Below are 11,184 nucleotides of genomic sequence, written 5' to 3' on the forward strand. Positions count from 1 at the left end.
TCCTGTCTAGATACTTGACTTCTCTGACAGGCATAAAACTGCATTATTTTCTCTTTGTTAGAGCTATGTTTTAAAATCTTTAAATAGCCCTAATGGAATGCCCTCATGGGTGTGATGCCTACTTGTTAAATACAGTCTAGTGTGACCTCCCTTTCAATTACCTTCGCTACTACAGAGAGGAGGAAAGGACAGGTGGAGCTTGCATTAAAGATTGGAGCTTCCATTCTGATCTCAACCATCAGAAAGTGAGTCTCTCTGAACCACAATCTTCCCAGCAGTGCTAGGGTTATGGACAGGGGAGCTACTCTTCCCTGTCTCTCCACATTTGCTTTTCATAACTCCATTAGCTGGAGAGGGGGGAAGTTCCTTGGAACTTATATGATGACATGAACAGTGTTGGTCTTGGTGCTCAGAAACTTCTTGCCTTCAGAGTAGACCGTACTCCCCCTTATCATTTCATTAGCTTCCATGTAGCTTATATCAGGGATGAATGGAGTCCAGTGAGTTTTTATGCCTTAACTCCTAGGGTAACTCTATATGTAATTAAATGGTACATTTTACATAAAGAGATACAGTATATTCCATGCAAAATATTTGTTATAGGAAAATTTGGATTATAAGCATTTATTGAAATACATGAGGGTTTTTGTTTTGTTTTGTTTTTTTTGGAATGACTTCCATTTTGGAGAGCATGACCTTGCATTCTTTACATTTAGAGTACATTTACATTCTCCTTTAGCAGAGGGTCACATGCAGTGGAAATGTGTGAAAATAGAAGCGAGTTCTGTGCCAGCAATTTACAGATTTATATCGAGTGCCCCAAATTTTGGGGTATTCTTTGGCTTTTATTAAGGATTTTAGGATCTGGGATTATCAGTGAATTGTTTCAGCCTTTGGAAGCTACGTGTGTGTTTGTGTGTTAATTCAGATTCCAGGAGTTAAAGTTGCTAAGCAACCAAGGCCTCAAACAAGCCATATAGTAGATTGTATTTACAACTCTGTTGTCTGGGAATCCTCTCTCTGCTCCACAGTTTGCCTTAAGCAGGCACTGAGATCACTAAACGGTACTAACAGTGGTTTGCAGTTCAAGAATAATCTGATTTGGATGACATAGGGCAGAGTGTTAAAAACTCTGAGACAAATATGAGCAATCAAGATGTGGTTGTTTTGAATGTGGGAGGCATGACATTTACAACATGGGCTTCCACCCTACAGCAGTTCCCGGAGTCTAGGTTGGCACGGATGTTGAATGGCAGTGACCGTGATTTCAGGCTGATGAATGGGCAGTTCTTTGTGGATAGAGATGGAGTTCTGTTTAGTTACATCTTGGACTTCTTGAGGACTCTTCAGCTGTTACTGCCCACTAACTTCTCAGACTATCAGAGGCTACAAAGAGAAGCAGACTTCTATGAACTCAACTCCTTGGCTGATATCCTAAGCCAGGAAAACTTGCTAAAGCCAAGACTAGAGATATTGGAAGTTCGCTTCTTGCTCCAGGAAACTCAGGCTTTTATACGGATCTTTGGTTCTTGCAGCAGCACTATTGAAGAACTGGCTGGACGGATCAGTATGTTTACAGAGCAGCAATTGGGACAGGGCTGGCACAATAACTCTTTCCCTTCCCAGAAGCCCCTAAATCCAGTTCCTCTGGAAAGACCTTCTCATCATGACCTGGTTTTTCAATGTGGCACAGACTACTCTGTTGCTGACCAGCTTGTGGCAAGGTATTCTTCTTGGCATGGCTCCTTAGCATGTTCATGAAATACATGCTAGTAAAACTTTTTTAAAAATAGACTATCGGATAAGCATCTGAAAGCTCAGAGTTCAGTTTTCTTTCTATCTTCCTGGTTTATGTGAGCTTCTCCCAATACTGGCATGTCTTTGATTTGTAATTTCTGATGTACTGAGCTGCACTATTTGGTAATTTTTCTTTAAAAATAACAACTGACATTTTAATTTGTTTCTCTAATTAATTTGATAGTTTACCTCATTGTTAATATAGAAAGAATAAGGAATGTGACTGATTCAGTGAGAGGCTTAAGAGTGCTGGTAATGCCACTAGATTTTAAAGACTGGAAGCCATTGAAAAGCATGAAGTTAAAAACAGTATGGGATAGAACTATTTGCCAATATTTAATTCTCTGGCTTGTTCTCATGTCCTTTAAACAATTTCTTAGGTGTTCTGGTATTCTAAAGATTATCTGTCAGAATGCATTTGCTGTTTGTGTAGTTAGTCATCATAATGCGATTGAAAATTTAAGTTAATCACTGAAGATGTTCCCTGTTGGCTGAAATGATTTAGTGATCATGGGGAGAGAAATACCATGTTTTCTCGTAGGAGAGTTTGTTAACTTAGGAGGCAAGTTACACTTTTAATGAGGAAACAAGGAAACTGACTTGTCTCCTCAGTGTGGTTGCTAAGAGTCTTTTGATGTGGTCTAGTACAAGTTTTGAAAACTACAAAATGAGTTTAAGTTAACACATGCTTCTCAGCACAAGGGGGTAGCATCTTTAGTGCCTATAACCCACAAGCTTGGAAAATAGAAGTAAATGGAGAATTTGCCCACAGGAAGTTCATCCAAGATAAATATGGAATAAGCTGTTGGGGAAATGGAAGTAAAACGGCTACAAACATATTAGTCCTCTACACTTCCTTGTGGAGAAAGAGAGAACTAAATGAGAAAAGGGCATGAAAAACAAAAGTAGAATTGAGATACCAAACTTCTCTATTCCAAAACTGTAGAATTTATGTTCTACAACAAAAACTGTGGCTGATGTTCTTGAAGCTTAGAAGCCTGGTCCTGTTTTTTATTAAAATCAGTGGGAAATCACTGACTTCTGTGCTAGTAGTATCAGGCTCTAATTATTTAATTGTATAATGGCTTTTAGAAACTCTTAATAGACAACTCTGTTATATAACTAGACTGTCTCTGTACAAGAAAATTCGAATCTCACATGTCATCTTCCCTGGCTCTGGGAACATCTGAAATTATATAGAAACTTCACTGGAATTACTTCAGTCGGATTGTTCTCTATGAACTAAACAATCCAAGGAATGCTGGGTTAAACACTTTTTCATTGAGGTTAATTGAGTAAATGCAAGTAGAATTTGGCTTTCTCGCATAGCATTTGTGAGATGTCACTTATGCCATACCTTTATAATTTATTATCATTTTAACGGAGTTTTTTTTAAAGTTTTATGGTAACTTTAAAATGAGAAGTGTTCTTTCCTCTAATCTTTTCTCTCTTGACTTTGTAAAACTTGTTTCCTTTGCAATTGAAGAAAAAGTAGATTAATCAGACAAGTCAACTTTTTTACTGTTGTCTACTTCATTTCTATTTCATCAAGCTTTTCTTTATGGTGGCATGGATTCTGTTTATCTTTTAACAGTCTTTGTGGACCTTTGTACTTCATGAACTATAGAGCAGTTAGTTCTGTCTGTCAGTTTATGGTCCTTTTGTAACAATATTTTTACCTGACTTTTCCTTGAAATGTCTGCATTTTAAAAACTGTACCTTTATACTTAATAAAATCACTTGATTTAATGTGAAAATCATTTTCATAGTTACCATAAAAGCCATCATACAAGGCAATTTGGCAGGAAATGTCACCTTTTGTGAGAGATTGCTGCTACTGGGGGGAAAAAACTCAGTTTCACAGGCCTTGCCCTAGTCTGAGGATTCTTATCTGAGTTGTAGCATGATATGAATCGTATTCAGTTCTCCATTAAATGAAAAATAGAGGGTTTTTTTATTTTGTAAAGTAACTGGACAAACTGAAAAATACCCATGTTCTGAGGGAAGGAATAGTTTTCTTCTCAAAGCATATTAATGCCAAATATTGTGTAGATGTACAGGGGCTAGTTGTGGTGAATTTCATCATTTGAGAGTTCGGCCTGTTATACTTTTTTCATTCTGCAAGAAGTCTTATCACAACTACATTTTCTCTCACTTTAGGTATGTTTCCATAAAACCTGATGCTAGGAAGCTGATTAACGGAACTAATGTATTAGGCCTGCTTGTTGACACTTTACTTAAAGAAGGATTTCATTTGGTAAGCACCAGAACTGTCTCCAATGAAGAAAAAGTTGAATGCTACAGCTTTGAAAGGATGAAGAGAGCAGAAGGCCTTGCTATTGCTGTCAGCCAAAACCCAGAAAATGCTGGTATAGTACAGATAAAGAGAAGCCAAGTGCAGAAACGGAAATAAAATCTCTTCTTTAGCTTTGCTACTACCCTTTTAAAAAAGGGGGGGGTGTTTATGTGTGGGTGTGTGCATTAAGAATAATTCTTTTGCTATTTAGGGAGGTAACAAAACACTTAGATATTCTGGAGGGAGGGGAAAAGTAGTTTTCTTTCTTTTTCCTCTGCTTTTTACTTTTCAGCAGAGACTATCAGCTGTAAAGAAACTTTTAAATATGACAATAGCAGGAGAACTAATAATAGACAACTTCAACAGAATCACTCTTTTTCCTTTACAGCGTGATATATAAATGTTTGGAGAAATGTAAATCTAAATGATCTAAAAAAATTAGTTCATCTAATCTGAATGATATTTCTGCCTGCAAAAAAACCATCCATGTTGCTACGCATTTTTACAAACATTTTTGCAGTTAGTTGAAATCAGTGTAATTGTGACATTGCAAATGATGCCCTAGTCCCACTTCTAGTATGTGGCGTAGTAAAACCACCACTGACAGGTTATATACAATATCTTCACTCTGGATAGTGCCTCAAGAGGAGCTATTAATCTGTCTTCCAGTACCGTGAGCTTATTTGTTATGGTCATACTGAAAAATGCCTGCCAGGTAATGTATGGAAGGCTCTGATAGAAGATCAATTAATTAGCTTTCCATATATAAAAGGGAAGAAAACAAAACCACATAGCTCTTCAGAAGGAGGCAAGCTAGAATAATTACACAAGTAAAATAATTCAAAGACCTTTTTGGTACCTACAAAGGGTAAAACGTTTTTACTAAGTCACCTTCACTGGTTTTTACTTCTTCACTTTCCAGGGCAACAAGGGATCAGATTATATCATAATTTAGCCTCTTGTAGCTTTTAATTTATGATGGCATGTGATAGCCCTGGGATTGCAAGACAGTGACAGGTTCTGGGTCCATCTGTTTTGCCCACCTTCATGAAATGGCTATCATGTATAATTAGTGACACTACCCCTTTAATTCTCCCTCTCAGATGTATACCTGTGTCATGGGATGTGTGCAAAGGTGGATGATTTGCTAAGGATTTCATATTTTTATGACAGTGACATAAAAGAGATGCATCATGGAAAAGGATCTAGCCCAGTAAGTTGCTACAGCTAAGAGGAGGTTATCAAGTCTAAGAAATCAAAGACTATGTTGGATGGTCATGTCTATCTGTTTCCTTTAATATAAGGTTTCCTGAAGACTGCAACCAATATTTTGGAATATTAAATTAACTTTCTCATAGACATAAAACCATGTAAGAGGCCAGTAACAATATCAAGATATATAGAAGGCATACACAGCAATCCCTCACGGGGGAGAAAAAAAGAAATGGATTTAAGATGGTATTTGAGCATTATAATCAAAACAATACCTTTATAAATGGCAACCAAGTGTCAACTGAGATGTCACTTCATAACTTGTGTGATGGAAAATACGATGCTGATTCATTTACTGCAGAAACCCTGGTAATATTTTATTATTTTATGTCATTTTGAAAAAATAAAGGCAAGCTATGAAGCAGTCCTTTTGCCTGCTCCCTTCTGGATACTTATCCTAGTTCTTGACCCACTTTTCCATGATCCAATGAGTTCAGTTTAAAGTATGCAGTAGCTATTTTCCTAATGCAGCTTTTTGGCTAGTGATAGTATTCTGAGTCTTGTGAATATTACTGTGAACCTCTCATAGCAGTTGAGTTTTATTCAGTACAAACTTAGTATTGTGGACACAGTGGGCATGTCTACATGTGCACTTTAATGTGCAATAGCCTATTTTAATGCACATTAAATTGCAGTTTCATTAAAATAGGGTACTGCAAATTAAATGTCATTTGAAAACTATGCTTTTTAGTTAATGCGCGTTAAAACAGGGTAATGTGCATTTTCCTAGTACCTCACAGTGGAGGGTCTAAATTTAATGTGCATTAACTGAAGTGTGTTAATGTATGTATAGATGTGCCCAGTGTCTTGCATACAAGGGAGCGTGGTAATGAAGGTTGGAAGCTTGCAGGTGAGAAGTGGGTCTACTTCACAGGGTCAGAATTAAGAACATGTTTAAAAATTTGTTAAATGAAGATCTTTGTATGTTTCAATTATTGCTTACTCTTACTCCTCCAATAGCAATGTGTTTATCAATTTCTTCTGTTGTGTATGTAACTGCATGAATTATTGACTAATTGTTACACATTATATTTTGTTATATAATTGATAGCTGCTAAAATGTTGTATGCATGTTAAAAAAAAAAAAGAAAAAAGAAAACATTATTTGAAACTTAGAAATTTTACTTAGCAAGTACCTCACCCATGTATGTTGAAGAATGTAGCCTTAGCTGTTGCATGGAGACATAAGGTGATATTAAGATTTCTTGAAAGATTGCAGCTTTCTAAGCTGTTCTGTGCAGAGAGTGATGCATAGGCCAGTGAGAGACAACCCTTTTGGCATGTCACAAATTAGCTCCACTAACCCGAGATCTGCATGTTAGTTGGAAATCAGACTGAGCTGAAATCATGCTGCTCTGCTGACCAGCAGCTATAACAATAGCAACGCCTTACTAATGGGACTTGCTTCCTCTTGGTCTAGTTCACCTTTATCATGTACTTTGTATGGTCACTTAGAGCAGTGTAAAGTGCTATCTGATTAGAATGCTGTTCTGCTCCAACTTTACAATGATCTGAATGATACTGCAAAGTAGAGGGCAATGGTGAACAGTACCCTGTGCCTATATTCAGCTTTATTCTTACTGATTTTTTTTTCCCCTCCATCCCCTTTTAGTCCCAAATAAATGATGATATTGCACCAGAGAGCCCACAGGCCATAGGTTGCTGACCCCTGCCATAGATAATGTGCCACAGATAAAAGTGAGTATGGCCTACAGAACTTTATGATGGGTGCTGCCGACAGGAAAGGAGAATGGGACCTGATTATGAGGCTAAGGTGACTTTATAAAATCCTACTAGTCAGAAATGTTTACTTGCAAGCTTAGCACTTTCATACATAGATCTTGGAGACAGCAAAAGCATGTCATTACACAGTACAATTCCTATGATTTTGCTTTTTTGTAGTGAAGCTACCTTAAGTGAGCTGGTCATGCTCTTACATACATCAACATTAGGAACTTCTACCACTCTGATATTCTGGTCTGGTGTCCCATCTTCTATTTCTAGTTAATGAATTGTATTTAATGTAATTAAATGTGAATAGGACTTTGAGCTTCTCTATTTTGTATTTCTTCTTTGGTCATCTTACCCACTGGTCCTTAAATCCCTCTTTCCCATGAGGGTTGAGAGATCTCCTGTATAAGCTGCAATGTCCCTAAGGCTTCATGAGATGATCATCACGTGTAATTAGTGAAACTTTCTTCGTTTAATTCTCTCTTGACTAGCAAATAAATTCTTTAAAAAGGCTCTTGAACTTTGATAGCAAAATGGCCAGTGTAGCTGTGGACCTGGGCTGGCCTTCCAGCTGAGTGTTTGAAGCAATGATTTTGCTTCTGCTTTTTTAAAAATCATCAGGACACTAGGCAGTAAAGGAAACTAAAAAGTGAGAGAATGGGAGGCAATCTGTCTACTGCAAAAGTAGCCGATTAGAGAAATGGTAATGACTTGCTCCTAGATAGACTATGATGCATTCTTTAACCTTTTTACAGCTCTCCTTTCCTTTTTAAATTCTCACTTTCATCTTTTTCTTTTTGAATTGGAACCTGGCTAGCACGTTAGGCAAGGCTCTCAAGGGGCTTTATCACCAATTAGTAGGTTATGATGTCTCTGACAAAAGTAGGTCAGCATTATTTCCCCTATAGGCAGTTAAGTAGGATATTCTATTCTACAAATTGTTGCTCTTGGGCTCTTGCATGGAAGAGGCAATCTTCTAAAGTTCTTGTTTTTCCCTTTTGGAGTGGCTTCTCTGCAGCTTTCACAAACAGTAAGCTGCTGATGTCAGGATGGGGAGAATTTGATGTGATACACTCTTAAAATAACTGCATTTTCCATGGGAGCTCTCTAAATGGTGGTTTCAAGCAAAATTCCTGAAGGGCTTTCATTCTTTAATACACTTTGTGTTTTTATTATTGCATTAGATGCTCTATGGTCTATGTGCATGACATTCTGTAATGGATTTTTTTGTAAAATACTTTTGTTTGACTTGGGAAAAGAAATGTCTTTATCTGGGTGTGGTGGCCTTGGTACTGGAAACTTACCTTTCTATATGGTTCTGAAGCATTTTTCATTTGCCTACATAGCTGAACCATATAAACATAAGGAACATTAGGCTGTGGTCTCTCTCTAGTACATGAGTAATTAATAAAAGCTGGGCAAAAGAATGATGCTGTGATAGCTGCCTCCTCTCTCTACTCCTACGCATATGCAAATAGAGGTTGGAACATCTTGCTTCTATAAGCTAGATTTTTAAGAACTTTCCTTTTCTTGCTGTCTTTGGTTACTCTCAATTTATGATGCTCAGAAAGAGAGCTGAGGGAGCTTGACCTGCTTCCCTTTGTACTTGAAAGGGAAAGAGGTGAGGTGTGTGTTATTGGTTGATGGAAATTTGCAGCTAGGGAATATTACTGAATTTACTTTTTACCTGTAAACACTAGAAGTAAACTAGAACTCCATCTAAAATTACAGGAAAGACTGCTGCTTAATTCTGGAATATTAAGTAGACTTGTTCCTGGATTGCTGGAAAGAGAATAGTAGTAGGAAGGCAGGTTGAGAACCTAACTCATTGCATCTCATCTTTCCCCTATTATTTGTACTGAACAGTTGTAGCTGCTAGACTTCAACTTGACAGGGCTCCCCTCCAACAATAAACTATAATGAAAATTATCTACAATAATATTAAAAGGAAAAAAAAGTGCATCAGTAAGAAATCTAGGTCTCCACCAAATATTACATTGTTGTGTTATCAGATGCTACTGAAGCCAAGTGAATCATGTCCAGGGATGAGGAATTCCCTGCTCTGAGGACAGTGTCTAACAATTGCATCTTCAAAACCAATCCGGAGAAGGGAATATTTCTGGATTTTGATCCTTGCGCATCTTCAGCAACCCAGCTAACTCAATTCAGTGTGATTCACATAAAAGTTTAGAAGCTTGTAGAGCTACTAGTGGTTCTGATGCTTGTCCCATCCTTTGAGACTGCTTTTCCTGCAACAGAGAGGTCATAATAATAGAATATTGTACTGCGACACAACAGATTTACCAACAACAATCTGATTAGAGTTGAGTTGACTGCTGAAATGCTGAGAGTCGTGAATATTCTCAGATGAGTTGGTGGGGTATGAATCATCAGGCATTACATAAATCTGACTTCTATTTAAAAACTGAAATGTTGCTTCTCAAGAAAACCAGAAGAAATTCAGTTGAAATAATATGGCAAATAATTTGGGGACTTGTGATTGGTCAGTATATACAATCATCTGCGTGGTCACATCTTTTTTCCCATTGCTGTGGTTGAAATGTGATGGTTTGCATAGTAGATGGATCCTTCTGGAACAACGGGTATAACCCCAAAGCAAATCCTCAGTTCAGGTGGAAACACCATGTTACCCTACTCCTGTTAATTATTTTGTTTCTTTACTTCTCCAAAGTACTGGCTATTACAATGCTCAGTTAGCTGCCTGTCTGAACTGTTTTTGAGACTTAAATGCTATGGCATTATCTACCACGTCATGATTCTTCACTGGAAAAGTAGCAGTAGATTAGCTCTTCCTGCTGAAGAAGTTGCTCATCTCTGCCCGTGCTGTAACCTCATTGGCTGTGTCTATTGCCACAGAACGTTATGACTGAAGCTGTTTGAATCCACTGGATCATGCTGTACCTTAAAGCTTCAGTGAAGCATGGATTTATTGTAATAATTTTACAAGGTGTATAAAATATCCAGAGAGCTGTGGTGTGGCCTATTCTGAATCACTTCTATAGAATTTCAAGAACTACTGTTTCATGAGGGAACAAACACAAAATATGTGCAGATAAATTTCATTTTCACCTGCAGCTCTGATCATGTTCTTGATGCATCATCAATGGGCTTGACCTGTTTTGGAAGGTAAACCTCTCTTCCTGATGCTGTAGGTAGAGATCTGTGTCACAACTGAATAGCTGACATTAGTTTACCATAACAAGGCTTTACAGACATTTGTAAGCTTATGGGATAGTGGCCAAGAAAATGAGTTCCAGGGGTCTCTAGCCTTTTGAGCTCTTTAGCTATAGTGATCTCCTACATCAAGTTTTGCTGTATCTAGATCTAGATGTGAAGGACTTTCTGAAGAAGACTGTCTGCCTCTTAGGCAAAAGAGCATTCCATAAGGAGTGAAGGGAGCCATTCTTCTTGAGAGTAATGGGTAGATACAAGGAACGAACATTTTTCAGTGCCAGTATGGGAAAGGGTGCTGGGTTCAGTTGCTGGAGGTGGTATGCTAGAACAAGTATTCTGGTACTGAGGAAACAGTTTCATCCTTGAATGAGGTCAGTGGGGGCTCTAGACCTTGGAAAGCCCTAAGGATTTATAGATTCTTGATGATGGACTAGGATCAGGAGAATGGTGTCTGCAGATCTTTTCTCCTCCCTGCCTCTGTAACTGGAGTTCACCATGATAATGACTGTCTGAACAGTGAAGGAGGAGCATTTATTTGATCTCATCTGATGTTTCCGGGTCAGAGGCTAGGTGTGTGGATCATGCAAAGAAAAACTCTTGAAACAAGATTCTCTTGCTTATTTAGCTGTCTGGAAAAGAGCTACAAATAGCATATTTGCCCTGGATACATATTGTGTCCCTCACCAGGACAAATAAGGGGTCCTATATGAACATTATTTAATGGCATCACTTTTTTTGTGAGGACAGAAAAGTTTTGAATACTGGGGCTGCTGATGACATCAGTACTTCTCTCACAGAAAGCTTCAAACAAGAAGAAAAGCTTTAAGTTCCTAAACTATGCACCTAGTTACCAGGTAATATATAGAGAATCAATACATAAAAAGGCTAAAGAG

At 37.8% G+C, this 11,184-nt stretch overlaps 1 protein-coding gene across 3 annotated transcripts; it reads left to right on the forward strand.

Annotated features, from left to right (window-relative positions):
- Positions 1-1,139: 1,139 nt before the first annotated feature.
- Positions 1,140-8,523, forward strand: KCNRG (potassium channel regulator). 3 transcript variants are annotated; one of them, XM_090026518.1, is made up of 3 exons: positions 1,140-1,724; positions 3,958-4,166; positions 5,197-8,523. In XM_090026518.1, exons 1-3 carry the CDS (start codon positions 1,144-1,146, stop codon positions 5,322-5,324), a joined length of 918 nt encoding a protein of 305 aa, XP_089882644.1. In that variant the 5' UTR covers positions 1,140-1,143; the 3' UTR covers positions 5,325-8,523. The 3 variants fall into 3 exon arrangements, with proteins under 3 accessions (XP_089882644.1, XP_089882663.1, XP_089882654.1); XM_090026537.1 differs by having other exon boundaries at positions 3,958-4,054; XM_090026528.1 differs by having other exon boundaries at positions 3,958-8,523.
- The last annotated feature ends 2,661 nt before the right edge of the window (positions 8,524-11,184 follow it).

This window comes from Crocodylus siamensis, chromosome 1, assembly GCF_052110815.1.
Source record: "Crocodylus siamensis isolate JL-2025a chromosome 1, ASM5211081v1, whole genome shotgun sequence".
Taxonomy (NCBI): Eukaryota; Metazoa; Chordata; order Crocodylia; family Crocodylidae; genus Crocodylus; species Crocodylus siamensis.

Excerpts from the sequence above, each read along its gene's own strand:
- KCNRG (XM_090026518.1), top strand. The coding sequence starts at position 1,144 with ATGAGCAATCAAGATGTGGTTGTTTTGAATGTGGGAGGCATGACATTT. Across the intron at positions 1,725-3,957 it reads GCTGACCAGCTTGTGGCAAG|GTATGTTTCCATAAAACCTG; the intron begins GTATTCTTCTTG and ends CTCTCACTTTAG. Across the intron at positions 4,167-5,196 it reads CCAAAACCCAGAAAATGCTG|ATGTATACCTGTGTCATGGG; the intron begins GTATAGTACAGA and ends TCTCCCTCTCAG.